Source organism: Bos indicus, chromosome 10 (assembly GCF_029378745.1).
Source record: "Bos indicus isolate NIAB-ARS_2022 breed Sahiwal x Tharparkar chromosome 10, NIAB-ARS_B.indTharparkar_mat_pri_1.0, whole genome shotgun sequence".
NCBI lineage: Eukaryota > Metazoa > Chordata > Mammalia > Artiodactyla > Bovidae > Bos > Bos indicus.
This window is the reverse complement of record NC_091769.1, coordinates 92,215,626-92,239,797: the sequence shown is the minus strand read 5'-3', so window position 1 is coordinate 92,239,797 and position 24,172 is coordinate 92,215,626. Positions and strand designations below refer to the sequence as shown.

The following is a 24,172-nucleotide window of genomic DNA, read 5'->3' as shown; positions in this document are numbered from 1 at the left end:
CTCCTTTATCATGTCCTTCTCCTTTACCATTCTCCTCCCCCTCCTGACTTTTGTCAGCAATACCATTACTTTGACTTGTCAAGGTTTGTAGTATTTATAGTCTATTGGGAAATATGAGTCATACAATTTGATTTTTAAATATTTATAGAATTATAGCACACAAATATTATCAAGTGTAAAACCAAGACTGTGTCAAGAGCCATTGAAAAGGAAATTACATTATATCTGAAGTACTACTTCAAGTAAGTTTTCAGATGGGAGATATGGGTAATGTCAGAAAATGACTCTTCTGCAAATGTAAACATTTTCAAAAGATTTTATTCAACTTAAAATTTGATGACAATATCAGCAAGTTGTTAAAACTGGTCCAAATATGCACTTAAGAAGTTAAGTACCTAAATGGCAACCCACTCCAATATTCTTGCATGGAAAATCCCATGGGCAGATGAGCCTGGTGGGCTATAGTCCATGGGGTCACACACAGTCAGGCATGACTGAGCAACTAATATTTTCTCTTTCACTTTCACCTAAAAGCAGTTGTAAGTGTTATAAAACTGCTGGGTTAGATACAAAACTGGTTAACATTCAGCGGGTCCACAAATCATGCAGAAGTTGGTTGAATCTCTGTCAATAAAGATCATCTAGACAAGTTAACCTCTGTCCTTATCAAGTTGCAAATTGCCTTAACAATAGGAAGTCAAGCCCAGCACTGCACTGAAAACACACCAAAAAAAAAAAAAAAAGTTATCTTTTTGCTTAATTCCAAGTTTTGAATAATTTATCTGACATAAGTAACCTTCCAGGTACTTGCTATATAAACATGTCATTATTTTGCCCTTATACTTGGATGAAAATTCGACTGGGTAAGGCGATGGCACCCCACTCCAGTACTCTTGCCTGGAAAATCCCATGGACGGGGGAGCCTGGTAGGCTGCAGTCCATGGGGTCACGAAGAGTCGGACACGACTGAGTGACTTCACTTTCACTTTTCACTTTCATGCATTGGAGAAGGAAATGGCAACCCACTCCAGTGTTCTTGCCTGGAGAATCCCAGGGACAGGGGAGCCCGGTGGGCTGCCGTCTATGGGGTCGCACAGAGTCGGACATGACTGAAGCGACTTAGCAGCAGTATAGGATCCTGGATTTAAAACACTTTTTCCCAAGGCATTGAAAACGTTGCATCACGTCCTCTAGTATATGATGATGTTAACTTGAATTAAACGTCACTCTGATTGGAGAAGGAGATGGTAACCCACTCCAGTATTCTTGCCTGGAGAATCCCTGGGACAAAGGAGCCTGGTGGGCTGCCGTCTATGGGGTTGCACAGAGTCGGACACAATTGAAGTGACTTAGCAGCAGCAACTACTTGTTAATTTTTTTTATAATACCTGACTTTTTTTTTTTTTTTTCCTATATCTTTCTTCATTTATTCTCCAACATTTAGATCCCTCTTTTACTTTTGGTGTTCTGATACTTTATATGGACTGTTCCACATGTGAGTCTTTTTTATCCATCCCCGTAGTACTAAGGAGACACTGTCAATCTGCTCAAGAAGTTTTCTTCTTCTGTGGCTCTGGTTATTATTACATTTTGTATATTTTCTCTAAAACTATTATACTTATGTTGGACTTTGAGGCTGATCTTCTATATCTTTCAACTTTTGTCAGATATTTCATATCTTTATTTATTTGTTGAACATTCTAGAGTTCTTCTACTTTAGCTCCTAGTCATTCTGTTAAAGCTCTTGCTTCAGCAATCCTATTCTAAATTTGCCAAAACTCCTTCTTGCTTTTGATTAGTAAATTTATCTGATATTATTAATTAGAAATTTAAAAATAATACCGTGTTTCTGAACAGACTTTTCTGGAGAAATGTTCTGTTTGTTCAATTTGGTCTTTGTGTGTGTGTGTGCTATTGATATGCACTTCATTTTTCTCAAATGTCTGGTAATTATTGTGGTTCATTTTTAATTTTTGATTAAAGAAAGAAGATGGTTCATGTCAGCAAATGATGTAGATCTCTCTCCACCTTTCCCTGGCTGGGCACTGATATTGATACCTTTGCATCAATGACCCGGCTTCACTTAACAATGTGAGGGAGGAAGTGGGCAAGTGAGTTCAGTTCTCTGCTTCCTGCCCCCCGCCCCGGACCAGAAACTTAGCCCTATCTACACTGAACATTCACTTTCTTTACAATCAGTTTCTTGATTTCAACCTGGGCAGAACCCTGAATATGTCAGTTGTTCTAACTAAATGGAATGAGAGGGGATGGGAGGGGCCAGATGAGATGGACTTGCAATTAATTACATAAGTCGCCTCTTAGACCTGTGACTTCCAGACCTGGGGGTCTCTTGGGACTCTGCAGGGAAGCCCATCCTTCCACTGCTCCAGCCTTATCCTGTGAATGAGTTCTAGGCTGTGACCTTCTGCACCCTAAGTCATCCATCAACTCAAGGCCAGAAATTTTCCATCTTTCGGAGAGTGATCAAAGCCTTGGGTGTGTTGTTGGTACCATTTCTCCTGTTCACAATACAGTTTCGGTTTGATCTCATTTTATATTTTCTCACTATCATTTCAGTGAAATTTGGAAAAGGAAGGTTGATAGATCCCAGGCCTTGTTCACCACTTTGAGTTGGAACTTTATATCTTTTGAAACAGTGCATTGCTACCAAGTTTTTCCTGTCTATTTAGGTATTTAGAATGAATGAGAATCAGTCCACTGTGTTATAATTTTTTCTTCAAAGACTTCAAACAGGATTATTTTTTCCCACACAGTTATTGTTTTTAATTCTAACGATTCAGTTTTATCTTCTTGCCCTCGCTTTTACTATATTGAGACTATCATGGTGCTGCCTTGTAATAGACTCTTCTAATCAGCTGCTTCTGATATGTAGCAGATTATCCATTGAGCAAGAGTCAAACTTTGAGAGATTTTTGAGAAACTCCTTTGAGCAACATGTACAAACCTTAGGGCATGAATTTTGTGACATCTGTGTGACTGACCTGAGGCTATTTGTCTTTATGACTTGGTTCCACATTTAGATAGCTGAAATATTTAGGTAGTTACCAAGTTAAACTAACTCTGACCAGGTCTTGTATTAATAGATGTATTATCTTCATTAAGGGCTAGCCGGGTGGCTTAGGTGGTAAAGAATCTGCCTGTAATGTGGGAGACCCAGGTTTGATCCCTGGGTCAGAAAGATCCCCTGGAGAAGGGAATGGCAACCCACTGCAGTATTCTTGCCTGGAGAAACCCATGGACAGAGCAGCCTGGTGGGCCACAGTCCATGGGGTCCCGAAGAGTGAGACATGACTGAGTGTCTAACACATAGCGTCTTCATTGCTTACTGAAAGTTGCTCAGTTGTGGCTGACTCTTTGTGACCCCATGGATTGTAGCCTGCCAGGCTCCTCTGTCCATGGAATTCTCCAGACCAGAATACTGGAGTGGGTAGCCATTCCCCTCTTCAGGGGATCTTCCCAACCCAGGAATTGAACCCAGGTCTCCCACATTGCAGGCAGATTCTTTACCAGCTGAGCCACAGAGCACTATATAAATTCCAAGGGTAAATACCAATCATTTTTTTCTCTTAGATGTCATTGCGTGTCAGTGAATCATAATTTATTTTACCATGAGTAAATTTTTTCACATAAAGACCATTTACAACCAAGATACAATGTTATACTTAAGTTATTCGTAGTCAATAATTTTTTGATATGGATTTATTAGGTAGTTAGAATAGAAAACAGGAGTCTAAAATGGCGGTGGCTAAAAGACAAGGTAGAGAAAAGCCCGTGAAAATAGAACAAAGAAAGGTCAAAGGAAGGTCTGAGGACCGGAGTGAGAACTTCAGATAGAACAAACAGCACTTCTGCTGCTGCTGCTGCTAAGTCACTTCAGTTGTGTCCAACTCTGTGAGACCCCACAGACAGCAGCCCACCAGGCTCCCGCCGTCCCTGGGATTCTCCAGGCAAGAACACTGGAGTGGGTTGCCATTTGCTTCTCCAGTGCATGAAAGTGAAAAGTGAAAGTGAAGTTGCTCAGTCATGTCCAACTCTTCGTGACCGCATGGACTGCAGCCCACCAGGCCCCTCCGTCCATGAGATTTTCCAGGTAACAGTACTGGAGTGGAGTGCCATTGCCCTTTCCGACAGCACTCCTGGCTAGCCCAATTTGCATAGGGCAGGCCCAGGGGGAGGGAAAAACATATAAAAAGAGGAGCCAAAGGGCTCTCTCTCTCCCCTACACACTGGTGCGCTCATCCACTCTTCTTTTTTGTGTCTTTGGGTTGGCATGCCCTCACGCTTTGAGGATGGATTCTCCTGCTATCTTCTAAATAAAACAGAGCTGTAACACTGATTCGTCTAAGAGCTATAACACGTTTGTCCAAGACCCGAGAGCTGTGATGCGCTGAGGGCTTTAATGTCCGTCGCTCCAAATCTTTGTTGTGATGAGACAGAACCGAGGAGCACACACTCGCCTGACAGATTTATTACCCAATGTTTTCCTGTCTTTAGTTTTAGCTCACAGATTATAAAAGAAATACTTTAGGACTCAGCACACAGGAAGAAAATTTACTTCATGTCACAAATGCAAACTTTAGCAACAAATCTGTAGAAGTTACTTTTTCTAGGAATGTATTATTTCAACTACTCAAGGTAAAACATTATCAGAATGTGATGTTTCAAGATGTCACAGATGAAAAGCACAAGTCAAAGGTAACACATTTGTTTAATTTCATTAGTTACAATTAATTTGTGAATAAGTCATGACTTTAGGTGTGTATATCATTTCTACTGAAATGTCTAATCCACATCTCAATGATAATCAGGAATGTGTATGGCTATTGAGAGATTCCAGGTGAGTCAGGGTCACCATCTCTGGGGGCCCATTGGGCCCACCAACCCTGCTCCACAGACTTAACAAAAGATTTTAATTCATGCTGTGGTTTTAATCCATAGTGTGCTTCATGAGCACTGAGAAGCAAATGCTGTCTCTGCTTAGAATGAAATTAAGGGGCTGTCTTGACAGATAACCTGGAGAATACATCTGTGATAAAAATCCTGTCCATATTAAGTAAGGGAGCACTGTTGGGGAATATAGACTTTAATGTCCAGTGGTCAACAAGATTGGAAAAAGCTGACAGTTTCAGAGAGAAGAAACCTGTCTTGATTGTTTTAGTGTTGTATCGTATTTCTTTACTTAGCCAATCCCCGAAGACAAGTTAAATGTTTCAAGTGAATTTTCACAGTGAAGTAGTAACTAACCAGCATTTGCAAAAACCACCTTTTATGTTATTTATTCATTATACTGTGTGTATCCGCCTGCTTTTGGCCTGATAATGATAGCTGTGTAGGTCTAGGAATTAGATGAGTGATTCAGAGCCAGCTTGATATGTTGGTCATTTACTAGAATTTCTGGTTCAGATCATAACCAAAAAATGAAACAAAGAAAACATTTCCTGGGTCACATGTCTAGGCTCCAAAGAGAAGGAGATGGCAGTGCTGAAAGATGGGAAAAACAGATTCTGCTTCCTTATTGTTTTTCTCTCTCTTCCTCATGGCAACCTATGTTTTGAGGGGGAGGGTTATCCATGGAGTTTTAAAACTGGAAGAGGCCGTTAAGCTCCTTCATTTCTACAGACTGCAGAGGCCCAGTAAGTTGGCCAAGGTCCAACAGTAAATGGATGTCCAGCCTGCTTTATTAATAAGCAAGTGATCTAGAATGCCCAGCTCATAATTCCCACTTGCCATTTAGAAATACTTTCTAAAATGCATGTTTTTAATGCCAGAAGACTGGCCAAGAAGAGCACTTCTTAGTTTGCTCAGCCACAACAGCTGAAATCTTGCCAGTTTTCCCAGGCAACAGTTGGTTCCCATCAGGTAGATTCTTGTGAAGAGATGATTACGTTTCAGAGTCAGAAAAAAAAAACAAAGCCTTCTCCTCTCCTTCATGTGTCAAAACGGCTGTTCCTTGTATGATGTCCTCTTGGACGTTTCAGTTTCGTGAAAATCAAACTCTCTTGGGTTGTATCAATGAGCGTGAAATTGAACTGAACCAACACGGAGTCAGTTTTATCTTGTGGTCACCAACCAAGTTAATAGCATTTGCCATTTGCTAAATCTTTAGTATGAAATGCTATATAAAAGTGAGAAAGCACAATGTCAACATGGCTCAGTTGATATGTATTAAGCATTTTACACAGTGTCATCACTGCACTTAACATCCAGTAAATCTTCCAGGAAGTATGGATTACTGTGATATCACCTGGAATTCAGACACGCCGGTTGCCTCTCTTCCTTCTTGGAGGCAATGATTAGGTTACTGCTAGTCCCTCTCCAGACATAAACATTATCTACAGATTAGATCAGCCACGTGTTGTGTCGATGGTTGGAATGATGCTCAAAAAACCAGCCTAAGTCCTTGTACCACTTACAAAACTGTTTGCTTATACTCTTTTGAGGTTTGGTCCTGCTGCTTTGGGGTTAGGTGAGAGTTTTCAAGCAGCTCATAGTCATCCTGCACATTGGGGAGACTCTGCCTCACATCTGGGGGAACCTTTTGGACCTGAATACCAGTGCTGTTCTTTGGAGAAACTCTCTGACCCCGGTATGCCTGAGCCTGGCGTTTACAGATGCCAAACTTGCTGAGCAGCATAAACACATCCCTCTGGAAGGCTTTGGTGAAAATGGCATAGAGGAATGGATTGGCACAGGAGTTAAGTGGGTAGAAGAGGACCAGCAAGATTTTGGAATTGGTAACGGTGATGAGAGGCTTGTTCATAAGGGCCGACAGAGCGTAGAAAGAGATTGGGGCCATGCACATGAAGTCAGTGAAGATCAACACAGCCATCCTTTTGGCAATTCTGGTATCTTTGTCCCCTGGGTTGTAGTGGGGATTTCGGACTGTGATGTAGATCTTCACGTAACAGGCACAGACGATGATAAAGGCAATGATGTTGAGTAACAGAACAAGGATAATGTACGCCAGGGCAAGAGGAGTCTCGGTGTCCATGGGCAGGCAGATGCTGACCTTGGCATAGCTGCTTATTCCCACCAAAGGGAGCAGGGCGAGCAGGAAGCAGCAAACCCAGCCCCCCAGCATGATGACGTAGGCGTGCCAGAGGCGGATCTTGCGGTCCAGGCGCATGGCGAAGGTGATGGCGTGCCAGCGCTCCAAGGTGATGACCGTCAGCGTGTACACAGACAACTCGCTGGCAAAGACGGTGAAGAAGCCAGCTGTGTTGCAGCCAGGGCCTGTCTGCCAGTCAATGGCATGGTTGTAGTACTCAGACTGAGTGTAGAGGTCTACGGAGGCGATGAGGAGCAGATACAACCCCATGCAGAAGTCTGCAAAGGCCAGGTTGCACATGAGGAAGCGTGGGACGGTCAGCTTGTAGTGGCTCGTGAGGAGGATGACCAGGACGAAGACGTTGCCCAGGAGAGCCAGCAGACTCACAAACCACACCACGATTCTCAGGAACTTGTAGCCCATGATGTCCTCACAGGGGTTGAACTCATCCGACTTGGGGGTACACACCATGTCCTCACTGCCCCCACACACGGTATAGTCGTAATGGCTGTCAAAGGCCTGCAGGGTCTCCTCCTGGGGGTTTTTGAGCTGTTGGCCAAAACCGATGATCTCATCTTCTTGCTCCTCAAAGAAGACATAGTAATGAGAGTTGCTGTGGGTATCTTGGAACTTGGAGTTCTCCTTGTACCCAGCACTGCCATCACCCAGATCCTCATATTCCTGGTAGAAGGGACCATTCAAAGCACTTGCAGATTTTCTCTGACGCAGGCCCCGAATACTGCTCTCATTACACATTAAAGACTGAAGGATTCTGCAAGGCAGTGGATAGAAAGTCACCACTTGTTGGAAACCCACTAATGGTCCCCACCACACTTAGCAAAATGTGCAGACTACATGGTGTGATACACAGGATTCTACAGGATCCTGTCAGGCCTGTCTCTCCTGCACCATTTCCTGTTACTGTCCCTCCCCAAGTATGACCCACTGACGTGCTGTCCTTATTGCTCTTCTGCAACCAGTTCAAGAACAGCAGTGATTTAAAAAAATAAAAAAAATCATGGATACTAGAGCCAGTCTGCCTAGGTTAGGACCTGATTCTACTATTTCCTGGTTATTTCACCTTGGGAAGGTCTGTGAGTATTGGTTTATTATTGTATAGAATGGGAGAGTGAGCGACAACTCAAATTGTCTTTCCTCAGAAGAGCCTTTCTTCCTCTTCTTTAATAAACTGTCTGCCCCTTGTGCTCATTTCCCTCGTAGCACTATCTGAGATCTTACTTGTTTGCCTGTTTCTTTTCTGACTTCCATGCTAGAATGTAAACAAAATGCCAGAAGGCTCTGGTCTGTCCTATTCATTGCTGTGGGTAGGACAGTGCCGGGCACATAACAGGTGCTCAATAAATGTTTACTGAACAGATGAATAAGGGACACTATTGTGCAGGCATGCTTACAGAAGTAAGCTTTAGTGTTTCACTAGCCCACCAGGTTGATCCCAAAGAGATTCTTTAGATGGCTTCAGCTGCTGCACAGATTCGTCTATGGAGTGGTGTTTAAAATCTGCAGCGGACTGCCTGTTCTACCTTGTTTGGAGGTTCATGAGAAATCATTCCTGTCTCTCCTGCATCACTGCCTAAAATCGTCCCCTCCTCTGCTTTGATCCAGAGATACAAGCCTTATTTCTTATCTATAAACACTTTTGGTCTGCAGAGTCGTCGTGTCCCATGGACTTCATGTTTCTTACGGACGCTTCCAAATTCTTCTCCACCTGTTTTGCAAACAACATAACTTCTTCCTCATACCCAGATATTAATTCATCTTCCACCAAAACCTTTTGTTACTTAATCCAGACACTGCCACTTACCCTCTGATTTTCTTCTGATTCTTAAAAGCACAGCAGTGGCTCGGATAAGAAAGGTCAGCCCGTGTGAGGTGAAGGAAACTCAAGGAAAGAGGAAGTTTCCTTAGAGTCCAAGTGTTTCTTGCTATCAATTCCTTCAGGTGTTCCAGGCCTTTGGATGGTAGGGCTGCGACACTGGTATAAGAGATGTCCCTGAGAGGGAGACACAGTGATCAGAGGGTGAGCAACCAGGACCTTTTAGAATTCAGACAGGTCTGAGATTCACAGGGAGATGACTGATTAGCCTTCTACTGAACATGCCCTCTGAGATATTACACACAGCCACTGGTCTAAGGAGGGATAATATGCTTCTAAGTTGATATGCTACCAGGGACTCCCCTTTTAATAAACTTTTAGACGGGAGTATAAGTGCTTTACAGTGCTGTATTAGCTTCTGCTTTACAACAAGGTGAATCAGCTATATGTATACATGAACATATATCCCCTCCTTCTTTAGCTTCCCTCCCACCCACCCCGTCCCCACCCTACCCCTCTAGGGCATCACAGAGCACCGAGCTGAGCTCCCTGTGCTATATGGCAGCTTCCCACTAGCTAGCTATTTTACACATGGTAGTGTATATCAGTTCAGTTCAGTCGCTCAGTCGTGTCCAATTCTTTGTGACCCCATGAACTGCAGCACGCCAGGCCTCCCTGTCCATCACCAACTCCTGGAGCTTACTCAAACTCCCGTCCATCGAGTCGGTAATGCCATCCAACCATCTCATCAACCTCTGTCGTCCCCTTCTCCTCCCGCCTTCAGTCTTTCCCAGCATCAGGGTCTTTTTAAATGAGTCAGTTCTTTTCATCAGGTGGCCAAAGTATTGAAGCTTCAGCTTCAGTCCTTTCAATGAATATTCAGGACTGATTTCCTTTAGGATGGACTAGTTGGATCTCCTTGCAGTCCAAGGGACTCTCAAGAGTCTTCTTCAACACCACAGTTCAAAAGCATTAATTCTTCAGCACTCAGCTTTCTTTATAGTCCAACTCTCACATCTATACAAGACTACTGGAAAACCCCATAGCCTTGACTCTCCGGACCTCTGTTGGGAAAGTAATGTATATGTGTATATGTATATATATATCTATATATATGTGTATGTGTTCATATGTTTCTGTGCTACTCCTGAGTTCGTTCCACTCTCTCCCACCCCTGCTGTGTCCACAAGTCTGTTCTCTACATCCACGTCTTTATTCCTGGGACTCTCATGTTTATTGCTTAGAACTCCAGTATCAATAAAAATAATAAATAGTACATCAGACATTTTGTTTTACCCATTGCAACACACACAAACTCTTGGAATCAGAGACAGTTGTCAATTTTACTCTGGAAAACTACACCATATAACTACTAAAGGATCTCAGGAGGCAAGAGAATAAATCTGAACAGGCTCAAAGGGCCTGTTGCTCCCAGTCTCTGTGGGGACTAGGGTTTGGGGACTGATAAATTACTTGTTGATCTGGATCAATACCAGTATCATGAAAATCTTCTAATGATACAGAGCTTAGGAGTCATAACCAGTTACATGGTAAATTCATGACAGGTCAATCTCACCATTCTTTACAAGATTCTAAATGTATTCCTGGAAAGAAAACTCTAGTGTTTATATTAACAATCTGAAATGAGACTCAGTAGAAGTAGTGTTAGTCGCTCAGTCATGTCCGACTCTTTGTGACCCCACAAACTGTACCCCGCCAGGCTCCTCTGTCCATGGGATTCTGCAGGCAAGAATACTGGACCCAGGGATCAAACCCTGGTCTCCTGCATTGCAGACAGTTTCTTTACCATATGAGCTACAGGGAAGATCTACTGTTTATATTAACAATCTGAAATGAGATTCAAGGTACTTCCAAAAACAGTGGGGGAGATAGTGAAGCTGGGAGAGTGTAGACATTAGTGTTAGTAACTAAGGTAGCATTACTTCATGGCTTGTAGACATTTTCTGCTCTTTTCTCTGTTCAAGAGTCTAGCTTATGTATCTTGCTCCATCATTTTTACTTGCATTGAATAATGGCTTGAATAAACCACAAATATTTAACCTAGTGCCTCTCTTATTTTATATTTTATCAGTGTTCATTACATATTCTTTTTATACTCATATTTTTATATGCCATATAATTAGCACGGAATATTAAACTGATTAGCAAATGAATTCCAATATTTACAGCTTCTTCCTCCACATCACGGTAACTGAACTTTGCTGGGATTTACCTTCTCAAGGTTCAAGGCTGCTAGAACTTGCTGCTGTTGTTCCGTTGCTACGTTGTATCTGACTCTTTGTGACCATGGACTTTTGCGTGCCGGGCTTCCTTGTCCTTCATGTCTCCAGGAGTTTGCTCAAACTTATGTCCGTTGAATTGGTGATGCTATTCAACCACCTCATCCTCTGTCACCCCCCTTTTCCTCCTGCCTTCAATCTTTCCCAACATCAGGGCCTTTTCCAATGAGTTGGCTCTTCGCATCAGGTGGCCAAAATACTGGCGCTTCAGCTTCAGCAACAGTCCTTCCAATAAATATTCAGGGTTGATTTCCTTTGGGAATGATTGGTTTGACCTGTTCCCAGTCCAAGGAACTCTCACAAGTCTTCTGCAGCACTACACTTTGAAAGCGTAAGTTCTCCAGCGCTCAGCCTTCTCTATGGTGCTATTTCTCTTCTCTTCGCTGGTAGCATGTTGGACGTCTTTGAGGCAAGAATATTGGAGTGATTTGCCATTCCTTCCTCGAGGAGGGACCACGTTTTGTCAGAACTCTCCACCATGACGTGTCTGTCTTGGGTGACCCTACAAGGCATGGCTCATAATTTCATTGACCTATGCAAGCCTCTTTGCCACCAGAGAGCTGTGATCCATGAAGGGGAGAACTTGTTACGTGAGTTTTATTAACATGAGGTTTGCGTGTTAACTCTATTCACTGTGGAACTGTGATTCTTGGGGGAGGGTATCATGTTTACCATTTTGTTTTATATTTACTTTTTATTTCTGGGACTTCCCTGATGGCCCAGTGGTTAAGAATCCACCTTGCAATACAGGGGATGCAGGTTCAATCCCCTGTTGGGAAACTGAGATCCCACATGGAAGGGGGCAACTAAGCCCTCCGTTGCAGCTTCTGAGCCCGTGCGTCCCAGAGCCGTGCCCCACCACTAGAGAGTCTGGGCACCACCACAGAAGTTCCTCACGATGCAGCGAAAATCCCATGTGCCACCACTAAGACCTGGCCCAGCTAAATAAATAGTTTTAAAAATTTAAAAATCCATATATTGGCATTTCCCAAACTTCCCTGGGGGGGTAACAATTGCTCTTTGTGCTTGTTGTTTTATGACCTCCAGGTGATTTTTAACCTTTGGAAAACAGGCATATATGAATAACTTCCTAGCCGGTGAAAGAGTTGAGGAATGAAGCACAGCTGTGAGGGAAATGCGGTTGGACTTTGCTCTCCTGCCTGTCCTGTTGACGCATACCTTTCTCTTTTAACTGTGCTGTCTTTGTGGCGTGGCCACCTTTCTGCCTCCAGTTTTCTGGAAGCCACTTATGTGTCTCTTTTCTGTCAGTGAAACAAGAGAGCGTCTCTTGGCTCCCTTTCTCTGCTTTGCTGTCTGTTGGATACACTGGTTGTGAGTGTTCATCTGAAGGTGTTTATCCTTCCAAGGAATGTGTCTGCATTTTAAAAGATATTTCTTAAGGAACCACTTTAATAACCGTTCCAGTTACTGCATGACAAAAATACCCCCAAACTAAGTGGTATCAAACCATTTTGTATTATAAGCATAGCTTTTATGGGCCAGGATTTAGAACAGGGCATGGAAGGGATGGTTTGTGTCTGTTCCTGCTGTCTGGGGCTCAGCTGGGCAGACTCGGTGGTTAGGGTGGCTCAGTGGCTGGGGCCTCCGTCAGACTGCTTCACTTGCATGTTCTGGTGTCAGGGCTGAGACGGCTCAACCCTGCATTCAGCTGAGATTGCAGATGTGGCTTCTCCCACTGGTTTGAGCTTCTCACAAAATGGTGGCTTACTTATGAGAGAGATCATCTGGAGAGAGGCCATTCCAGGAGCATCGGTAGATTCAAGGGCAGGAGATTCTGAGCCTCATGGTTTGAGCTAATAGCATCTCTTGCTCCTATAGTGGTCTTGTCAGTTACTTGCCTCCAATCCACTCTCCACACAGCAGCCAGGGGAGTCGTCACGTATGAGTGAAGCAAGGTCGCGTTCCTGCTCAAAACCTTGCAGTGACTTCCTAACGTACCGTGAATCACGTCTACCCTTCCTCCCATGCTTGCCAGTGCCCTGCAGATCCGTGGCCTTTCTCTCCTCTCCAACCTCGTCTCAAGGGCCAAAGCCATTTGCAGCCCAAACTGGATCCACTTAATACTAGGATCGATCTGGAGCCGTCTCCCTCCCCATGGGCAGGGGCCACTCGATGTCTCTCTAAGCATCCATTAAGCCCGCTGCTCCGAGAGTGCCCTGAGATGCTGCACTCTCCTGATGCAAGCCACTTCATGCCTGCTCCTTCAGCCTTTCCAGAGTCAAGCAAGGGGAACAGCTGCAGCCCCTCACCCTTTGAGAAACAGTTTCAGTTCCCCTGCAGAGATCTAGAGATCGCAGGGAGGAAGGGGGGAGCTCCCTACACTTCTCAATGGACGCAGCATCGCCTCTCCTCTCAAGATGATGGAATGGTTCTTCCCTTTAAGCCTACTGGCATTTCTTCATTTCCTGCCTACCAACTACCATCTTCCAGGACTTGCATCCTTGTGGATTCTCTCTTGTCCTTGCTCAATATTCATGCCACATACATACGCTATCATGCATATATACTCCTGTGAAAAAGATAGCTACTGGGGACCACTATAAAGCATAGGGAGCTCAGCTTGGTGCTCTGTGATGACCTGGAGGGGTGGGAGAGATTGAAGGTGGGAGGAGAAGGGGATGACAGAGGGTGAGATGGTTGGGTGGCATCACTGACTCAATGGACATGAGTCTGGGTAAACTCTGGGAGTTGGTGATGGACAGGGAGGCCTGGCGTGCTGCAGTCATTGGGGTCACAAAGAGTCAGACAGGACTCAGTGACTGAACTAAACTGAACTGAGGAGGGGTGGGAGAAAGTCCAAGAGGAAGGGGATATATGTGTATATATATACACATAAAAGCCTTTTTAGGCATTGTGTCCAATTTACAAATTATGGCAGAAATAGTGAAAGATGTGACTATGTAAAGTTATACACTGTGTTCCATAAAATACTGCACAGTATAGCATCAAATAATTTAAAAAGGAACATAAATGGAAAAAAAATATTCATGCCATGAATATTTACAGTAAAATGCAATTGAGCTAGAGCCCAAATCAGATGTCAGGTCAGCTGTTTATATGTCTGCAGAGTCATGGTTCTTATCACTACCACTTTAGTTTAGGTCTGAATTACATTTCAACAGAGTTTTGCATAGACTTCCTAACTCATCTCCCAGAAAGTGTCTACTAACTCTGCCTTCAGACTTAGGAGAGGATGTTCTTTCTAAAACTTGAATCTCATCCTGTTGCTTTCCAGCCTGAAACCCATGGCCTGCAGATTGAAGTTCAGGCTTCTCTCAGTCTCTGCACTCTCTCCAGTGGGAGTCTCTTCCTGAATCCACATGGCTTAGGGATCTTAGTTCCCCAACTAGGGATTGAACCTGCACCGTTGGAAGTGAACAGGTGGAGTCCTGACCACTGGACAGCCAGATAATTCTCTGTAGTATTTTTTCAAGTAATTTCTTAGAAAAGTGATATATGTAAGATATTTTCTGAATCCTGTATGACTAAAAAATGACTTTTTTCCCCCACTCTTAATGAATGTGGGGGAAAGTATCAATTGATACTTTACCTGGCTATAAATTTTAGATTGCAAATCACTTTCCTTTAGAATTCTTAAGGCTTTACTTTATTGAATTCCAGTACCTGGTGTCCCTTTTGGCTAAATACGATGCCATTCATATTTTTATTCTTTGGTCATTGACTTGTTTCTACTGTCTGATAGCTTTTATAGCTTTCTTTTCTCTCTCAGCTTTATTAAAATATAATTGACATATAACATATTAAGTTTAAAGTGTACAACATGATTTGAGATATGTATACATTGTGAAATGATTATATGGCCTTCTTTACCCTGGTGTGAGAGTTCATGAAAGTGTGCCTTGATACAGATATAGATATATATTTCATTTATTGTACTGGACCCTGGGGTGAAGGGGGTCCCTCCAATTGGAGACCTGTGCTGTTCACCTGTTTGACAATATTTGGCATTGTTCCCAGGATAGCTTGTGCCTCTCATTTCCTTTGTTTTTTCCCTGGAATTCCTGGCAAGTGGAAAAGGGCTGTCCTGGAACCCCTAGACATTTTCTTATAATTTTCTCCTACTATTTTTATTGAATCTTTTGGTAAAATTCTTGACTATATATATCTTCTATGTCTTCTATTGAATTTTTAAAATTAATTAATTTATAAAGTTTACAGCTTTACTGAGGTAATAATTGACCAATAAAAATAATATATATTTATGGTATACAAAGTGATGTTTTGATATGTGTATACATTGTGAAATGATTACCACAATCAAGCTAATTAACATATCCATCACCTTACATAAATGTAATTTTTTGTGTGTGGTGAGAACACTTTATATCTACTCTGAGCAAATTTCAAATATGCTATATAGTATTATTAACTATAGTCATCGTGTGAAATACTAGGCTGGATGAATCACACGATAGAATCAAGATTGCAGGAGAAATGCCAACAACCTCAGATATGCAGATAATACCACTCTGATGGCAGAAAATGAAGAGGAACTTAAGAGCCTCTTGATGAGAGTCAAGGAGGAGAGTGAAAGAGCTGTCTTGAAACTCAACATTCAAAAAACTAAGATCATGGCATCTGGTCCCATCATTTCATGGCAAATAGAAGGGGAAAAAGTGGAAACAGTGAAAGATTTTTTTTTCTTGGGCTTTAAAATCACTGTGGATGGTGACTGCAGCCATGAAATTAAAAGATGCTTGCTTCTTGGAAGGAAAGCTATGACAAATCTAGACAGTATATTAAAAAGCAGAGACATCATTTTGCCAACAAAGGTCCATATAAAGGTCCAAAAAAGCTGTGGTTTTTCCGGTAGTTGTGTCGGGATGTGAGAGTTGGACCATAAAGAAGGCTGAGCACCAAAGAATTGACGGTTTCAAATTGTGGTGCTGGACAAGACTCTTGAGAGTCCCTTGGACTGCAAGGAGATCAAACCAGTCAATCCTAAAAACAGTCAACCCTCTTGGGAAGGACTGTTGCTGAAGCAGAAGCTCCAATACTTTGGCCACCTGATGTGAAGAGCCGACTCATTAGAAAAGACCCTGATGCTGGGAAAGATTGAAGGCAAAAGGAGGAGGGGGTGGCAGAGGATGAGATGGTTGGATAGCATCTCAACTCAATGGACATGAGTTTGAGCAAACTCCAGGAGACAGTGGAGGACAGAGGATCCTTGCATGTTACAGTCCATTGAGTCAAAAAGAGTCAGACGCAGTTCAGGGAGTGAACAACAAGGCTGTGCCCGAGACTGTCAGAACTTAGGCTTTGTACTTTTTGACCAACGTTTTCTTATTTTCCTGTCCCCCAGCCCCTGGGAACCACCACTGTACTCTGTTACTATGAATTCCACTCTTTTAGATTCCACAGGTAAGACAGATCATGTGGTATTTGTCTTTCTGTGCCTGGCTTTGAAGATTTTAATTTTAGCTTGACAAGAGCTGGGGCTCTGCTGGTTCTGTTTCCTGTTACAGTTTTTGCACCCAGACTGGTAGGTAGAAGACAGAAGGCTCTGAATATATATTTGTCAAATACATTTTTAAAGTGCTTTCTTGTCTCATCTTCCTTTTTTATAGCATGTTTGAAGAAGCACACGCAGCAGTCAGGAGCAGGGGTTTTAAATTCAGACTATCTGGATTTGCATTTTCATTTCCCCACGGACTAAACTTACTATCAGCCACTGAATTATTTTGTCCCTCAGTTTCCTTGTCTTCTTGAGCAGTGGCTCACAGCGTGCTGTCAATAAATATTAACTATTATTATCATTGTCGTTATAGGGATAAAACATCTTCTCAGATTAACCTCAGGTCACTAATCGTTGCTTTGTAAAATGTTCTTTTCTGTTCTCTGCGTGCCTTTTGTTGTTCCGGCTCGTCCCTGCCCTTGACCCCTCCTGCACATCCATTTGTTTATCTTGGTTTCCATCTTTGAGGTTAGTAGCATTCTTTGAGTGGTGTTCCTCGTTGTCATATTCATGCTTAAGACTGAGGCACTGAAAATCTGATCTCAGGAGCTTGTCTACCAATAGACTTTGCTTTAGGGCAGTTTTGTAGGGAACTGGCCATTCTGCTGTTGAGCCCTAAAATGCCAACATGGAGGTCTTTTTCGTTTTAGAGTTTTTCAACTTCTTCAGAAAAGGTACTTCAAATCTCCAGCTTAGAGAGGAGGTACTTGGCAGCTGGTATTTTGCATAAATAGGGTAGAGGGTTACCAGATTGTTGTTGTTTAGTTGCTCAGTCGTGTCCGACTCATTGTGACCCCATGGACTGCAGCCCACCAGGTAAATCTGTCCATGGAATTTTCCTGGCAAGAATACTGGAGTGGGTTGCTATTCCCACGTCCAGGGCATCTTCCCCACCCAGGGATCAAACCAGTGTCTCCTGCATTGGCAGGTGGATTCTTTACCACTGAGCCACCTGGGAAACCCTCATTTCCAGACAGAGACGTAAAATTAGCCCTTTTGTCTTTAGCCCTGTATATCACTCTTGCTACGTCCAGCACCTCTAAATCCCCCCCCCCCCACACCCTTCAGAGGTGCTTCAGGGTGAGACAGTTGCCTCTGAATGTGGCTTCCTGTGGGCACTTTAAGCTTTGCCCTCCTTCTCTGCCTTCCCCCCAGAATTCTGTAGCTCTCTAGACCACCCATCTGTCCTCATCTGTCCTCTTTGTCCTTGTGGATGTCTATATATTAAAATTTTCTTTCCCACGTTTCTTAAGGGGATCTCAGGAGGGAGGAAAAATAAAAGCTTCGGTTCAATGCATCATCACTGACTTTTAATCACTCTTCCATTTCTCGTGTAGAAATGAACAGGAGGTGAGAATGAACACGTCTTGAGTGCTGAGCCACGCTGGACAACCTCCAAATCTGGAGTTGATGGGGAAAGAGCCTTAGTCTGTGGAAATCCTCTAACTTACCAAGGCAGGGATCATTTTATTTGAAGCTGTATCTCTTCCCATTTGCCTACATTTTTATTTGACCACTTTGAACCCAGAATTTCCTAGTGGTGTACCTTTTCTCAAATAAACCCTTCAGGGTACGGTTAAAATTTGTAAGTGCTGGTACTGGAGTGAGAAGGATATGGAGAGTAGCTGTCAGCCGGCAAGGGACCTGAATTCCTTTGCAAACGCAGCCATGCAGAGTGAAGTCTACAAGCTGGAGGGCCTTGCTCTCCCCTGTCTGACTCTGGCACTTTCCACAAAGAGCTCATCAAGTGAGGGGCACTGAGTTTCAAGAGAATTTGTCTCTAGCCAGTATTTACTCACAAAAAGCATGCAGCTGAGCCAAGCCTGGCAGACAGTTTGAAGTCTAATTGCCTAGGTCATGGGAACCTTCTCAAGTTAAGTGTCTAATGAAAATAACAGGACCTGAGTTTGGAGGGAATGAATCCTGCAGGGTTATGTGCTGGGCAAGAATATCACCAAATTTTAAAGATGCCAGGGGGAAAAAAAAAAAAAGCCAACTGATATTTGATGTCACAGCAAGAACAAATTGCTTCTCATTAGCAGTTATGTGCTCTAGCATTGCCAAACATTGGAACAATGTCCATTTTTTGTGTGTAAGATGTTTTGTCATGATCAAATACACAGTTAACCTTTGATGAATTCAATTGCAAGTTAAATAAGCACTAATTGGCTCGCCAGTGTTTCAGCAGCAATTACAAGTCTCTTTTATGTCTGCTTGTAATGAACGTGGGCTTCTCTAAAGGTCAACATGTAGACACAGATTCATTATGAATGTGTAGTCACATCTGTAAATTGGTAGATGGAAATGCATCTAAGAGCAGAAAGAAGGTTAATTGACTGTTTAAAAAGCAGTTTAATTAATTGATTGAAAACAAGGGCTTAGAGGCTTTAAGTTCAAGACAGCCTGTCATTATTTGTTTGAAAGAATTTTAAAATAGGATATGCATTTATTTAATAAGGATCGATTGATTGTTTTCTGTGTCTCAGGTATAGCAGTAAACTAAGCATGCAGAAATTACTGTGCTTCTCCTGCTCATTCTAGGGGGGCGAGAGGAACAATCTTTTTTAAATAAAAGTAAAACACACAGTATGTTAGCTGAGGATGATCAATACCATGGGGAAAAGCAACACAGAGGAGGGGAAGGGAAGAGCCCAGAGGTAGACCACAGTTAGAGAGTGTAGGGAAGGCCTCACTGAGGAGCTGGTTGAGCAAAGGTCTGAAGGAGCTGAGGGAGAAAGCCACACTTTTATCTGGGAAAGAGTATTCCAGGAAGAGAGACCAGTCAGTACAAAGGCCCTGCGGCAACAGTGTCCCTGGGTTGTTTAAACAAGCGGTGAGGCCAGTGTGGCTGGAGCTGAGACAGTGGGACGTGAGAGTGGGACGCATGCGAGAAGTCAGAGACGTTACGGGGAGCAGGTCACATGTGCCTTGTAGGCCATCCAGGGGAGTCTGTCTTCTTATCAGAGAGAGAGCAAAGGCCTTCAGAGGGATGGTACAGTCTAACCTACCTTAAAAGAATCAAACTGACTACGGCTTTGAAAGTAAACCAAAGGGAGCAAAGGGTGGAAACAAGCAGACCAACAATAGACAGGATGGTTCTTGGACCAGAGTGGTAGCCGTGGAGATGCTGAGAGCGGTTGGAGTCTGTACAGATTTAAAGGTAGAACCAATGGTATTTTCTGATGGATTTGGATATGGAGTATGAGAGGAAGGTCAAGAATGAGTCTATTACTAATGGTCTGCAGCTGGAAGAATGGAAGTGCCATTTCCCGAGATGAGGAAAGCTGCAGGTGAGGCAGGTTTGGAGGAATGATCGGCATCTAGTTTTCACAGGTCAAGTTTGAGATGCCTGTTAGACATCCAAGTGGCATGTCAAGTAGGGGGTGTGTTATATAAGTCTGGAATTTGGTGGAGCTGTTTGAATTGGTGATTTCTATTTAGGTATCACAGGCAGTATGCAAAGACATATGAGTGGATGAGATAACCAACGATGTGGATAAAGAGATAGAAAGAAGGCCAAAGGTGGAGCCCTGGGGCACTCTGACAACAGGAGATCAGGAAGAAGAGGAAGGACTAGAAAAAGAAACTTGGAAGGAGCAACCAGAGGTGTGGAGAGAAACCAAGGGACGGATGGTGTCTTGGAAGCCAAAAGAACAAAGTATTATAAGGAAGATCAAGTCATCAACCGAGTCAAATGCTTCTGAGACATGAACTAAGAATTGGCCATTTGATTTAGCAACTGTGGAAGTCACTGGTGATCTTGAAAAGAACAGTTTTGGTGAAAACCTAACTGAAGTGAGCTTAACAGGCATTGGGGAGAGGATTTAGAATTCTAGCCAACTCTTTTGCCACATCTTGCTACAAAAGGACACAGAATTAGACATAAACTTGAAGGACATTTTTAAATTATAAGCGTTTCAATATATAATCCTAAAAGATAAAGTATCTTCTAAAAATTAAAAAAAAAAAACCCTAAATATAATAATAACTCTTTAAAGTCACCAAATAATCAGTGTTCTAAAAGAGGCAAGGCAGTTGTCTCACTGGAGTCAGGATCCATATCGATTTAAGAACTGCAGCTGACTGATGTGTCTCTCAGGCATCCTTTAATCCATAGGCTCAAGAAATATTGTTTTATGATGGGAGAAACAATAGCATGTTTAAATGTTGATGGGAGATAATCCAGTAAAGAGGAAAATATAGATGCTATTGGACAGAAGGGCAAGGATTGCTGAAGCAATGCCCTTGGATTGCTGAGAGGGCATGGGGCCCAAGATTAAAAGGTGGCTTAAAATTCAGGAGAGGAGACAGAGGATGTGGACACAGATTCAGGAAGATGGGTAGCTGTGGGACCATGAGGAATTCTCTTCTGGTTGATTTTATTCTAGATGAAATGGAAGTCAAGGTGATCACGTGGGCATGAGAATGGAAGAGAAGGACTAGAGAATGGAGGAGAGGGGAGGAGGCCTGGCGTGTTTATCTGGGGGAGAGGGAGAGTAACTCGGGAAATGGGATGTTATTGCTGTATAGCACTTAGGGTTTACTTGGGGTGAATGACTTAAAGTGAAACTGCTTGCCAAGCTCACCTGCAAAAGTCCAGCCCATAGTAGGTGGGTAATTGGATTTAAACAAGGTAGAGTTTTTCTAGGCAAGGATGACAGAGAGAGAGCCAAGGCTATGAATACAAGTCAGTGCTTATAATGATAGATGATGGAAACTAATCTTCATAAGAAAGAAATGAAGATATGAGAGAGGTGAAAGACAGTGAGGTGTTAATAATGGACGTGAGAAATAGAGTATTTCCTGCCATGGTGGTGGTTTAGTCACTAAGTCATGTCTGACTCTTGCTACCCTATGGACGGTAGCCCACCAGGCTTGTCTGTCCATGGGATTTTCCAGACAAGAATATTGAAGTGGGTTGCCATTTCCTTCTCCACGGGATCTTCTGGACCCAGGAATCAAACCTGGGTCTCCTGCATTGCAGGCGGATTCTTTACTGACTGAGCTAAGACAGAAGCTGTTTCCTGCCATATCAATAAGCAAAGGACGTCACGTGCGTGCATGTGATAAGTCACTTCAGTCGTGTCTGATTCTTTGCGACCCCATGGACTGTAGCCCTCCAGGCCCCTCTGTCCAGGGGACCTTCCAGGAAAGAATAGGAAGTGGGTTGTCATGCTGTCCTCCAGGGGCTCTTCCTGACCCAGGGATCACACCTACGTCTCTTACATCTCCTTCACTGGCAGGTGGGTTCTTTACCACCAGTGCCACCAGGGAAGCCCAAAGGGTGTCACAGTCAGCAGCAGTTGTAGCCACCACGAACGGTGAGCTGGTGAACCCTGCGGGAACACAGAAAGGAAGAATAGCTGCCATCTAGCAGCTATCAGACTGCAGCCACTCCCCACAGTGAGCCCTGAGGAGACCTGGAATGTGAAAATGCAGGACACTGGCCCCAGACAGCTGAGGTGCATGTCAAAGGAGTGATTTCAGTGAGCCTGGACTTGCATCTTTCCACACATAGAAAAGCACTAAATTCCTTAACTTGACATGTCTGATTTCCTTAATTAACAGTAGTCCTTGGTGTTCCCAAAGTTGGTGTCCCCGACTACCTACCCTTTGTTGCAAAACCTCTATATATCCTAGTTCCTCCTCTCACCTCCTCAGAGCAGTTTCTCATAACTGTCTGGGATGCTGTCTCCTAGGTTGCAGTCCTCATTTTGCCCCAAATAAAACTTAACTTGAAGCTCACATGTTGTGAAAAACTGTTTTTCAACAGTCTGTAGCTCCTAATCAGACCAAAGAATTGAAGGAATGACTGTCTGAGAAGGAGACACGTGGAAAGACAGCAGGATGTTTGAGACTGAGACTATGAGGGTTTGGAATCTTCGGTAATGCCAGGCCTATGGCCGCAGAAGGGGAGTCGAGAGGCAGAGTGGTAAGCACGTCTACTGGAGTGACCAAGTGACTCACTCAGAGGCCAAGGCATAGGAAAGAAGATCTGCATGGATACTTGATCTACATCAGCAATTACAAGAGAAGGAGGACAGAAGATTCAGTGCATCAGGAGTTGAGATCCTCAAGCAATGAAGAGATAGGATGACTCTGCAGTTCATCAGTAACAGCAAAAAAGATATCTGGGTGGTAATGGCTGAGGGCATAAGAATCAAGGTAGGGTTGGAGCTGGATGTAGTCTGGTACTTAGTTGCTGAAATTCTGGAGGAGGAGTAAAGGAAGGGTGAGGGCACAGGCTCTTGGCTAATATCTCCATTATCTGGAAGACAGTTTTAGGTTATAACTGCAGCAGCAGCATAGGTCTGTATGTGCATTTTTGTGAAGCACTTATGTTTATTGTGGACAAGGTTCATTATTTTGCAACATCTAGGGTTTTTAGATGTCCTGAGGTAACAGTGTATGATACAAAGTAGAAGTAATGAATTAACCAATTTGTAAATACCTTCATTATAATTGCTTTTTTAAAAAAGGCAGCATCTTGGACCTGGAATTATTAAATCGTCACTGAGAAATGTATGTCAGGACTTGTTCGTTTAGGTTGGCAGCTGAGGGGCAGAAGGAAGTATAGAGGGAGGGCTGTATGCGGATGTGTTCATATTTATATTCTGGTGATAACCACTGATGTATGTGCATCTCTGGCTGTACCACGGGAATGCATAGTTAAATAATTCAGCAGAAACATACCTCCTTTCTAACACTTTATAGTTTAGGTTGGATAATGAATCCTCTTAGAGGCATTATCCCTTGTGTACTCTGTTGCTTTATGTCTCATTTTTAATTGAACATTAAGGGGATGTAGTATTTTAATCATAGTTATGCCAATGTTTATCTAGAGGCCTATTGCCATTTTTTGTCTTTGAAATTTTTGTCGCCAAGAAAGGCAAGATTACGTTTTTTCCTTCCAGATTGAGTCAGTGTAATGTATTCTTGGTTATCAAAACACTCATAGCTTTGGGATTTTGAAATTGTAAATATTCATGATGTGTGAAACAGCATGATCCATAACTGTGTGATCTTAATTACATAAAAATGGATGCTCAGTTGTGAAAATACACAAATGAGACCTAGAAGGCCATGTCCAATGGTAAACTGCTTGTGACTATGAATGACTTTGTTTTTTGCTTCTTGTATTTTTTGGTTTCCTATTATGTACATGTTAATTGTTAAAAAATGTTATCTTAAAAACCTTACGAAAAAGAAAGAATCGAGGTTGAGAACAGATTTTTAAGGAGGAGGAGAAATAATGGTCCAAAGCACAGTGAGGAAGGAGGGCATCTGTTCAACTTCATTTTTAAAATATATAAATATATATATTTTGTTTGTTTGTTTGTTTTTGGCTGCATTGGCTCTTAGGTGAGGCACGTGGGATCTTTGTTGCATCACGCGGGGTCTTTCCCAGCTGGCGTGCGGCCTTCATGCAGGCTTCTCTCTAGTTGTGGTGCACGGGCTTGGTTGCCCTGTGG

General features: G+C 43.0%; 1 protein-coding gene across 1 annotated transcript in view; it reads right to left on the bottom strand.

The window, feature by feature from the left end:
* Positions 1-1,121: 1,121 nt before the first annotated feature.
* Positions 1,122-24,172, bottom strand: part of TSHR (thyroid stimulating hormone receptor) — a 159,810-nt gene continuing 136,759 nt past the window's right edge. The window contains exons 9-10 of the mRNA XM_019969347.2: positions 8,892-9,080; positions 1,122-7,841 (exon numbers count right to left, since the gene is read on the bottom strand). Coding sequence (XP_019824906.2) covers positions 6,431-7,841; positions 8,892-9,080 — 1,600 coding nt within the window. The 3' untranslated portion in view covers positions 1,122-6,430. The remainder of the gene's footprint in view (positions 7,842-8,891; positions 9,081-24,172) is intronic.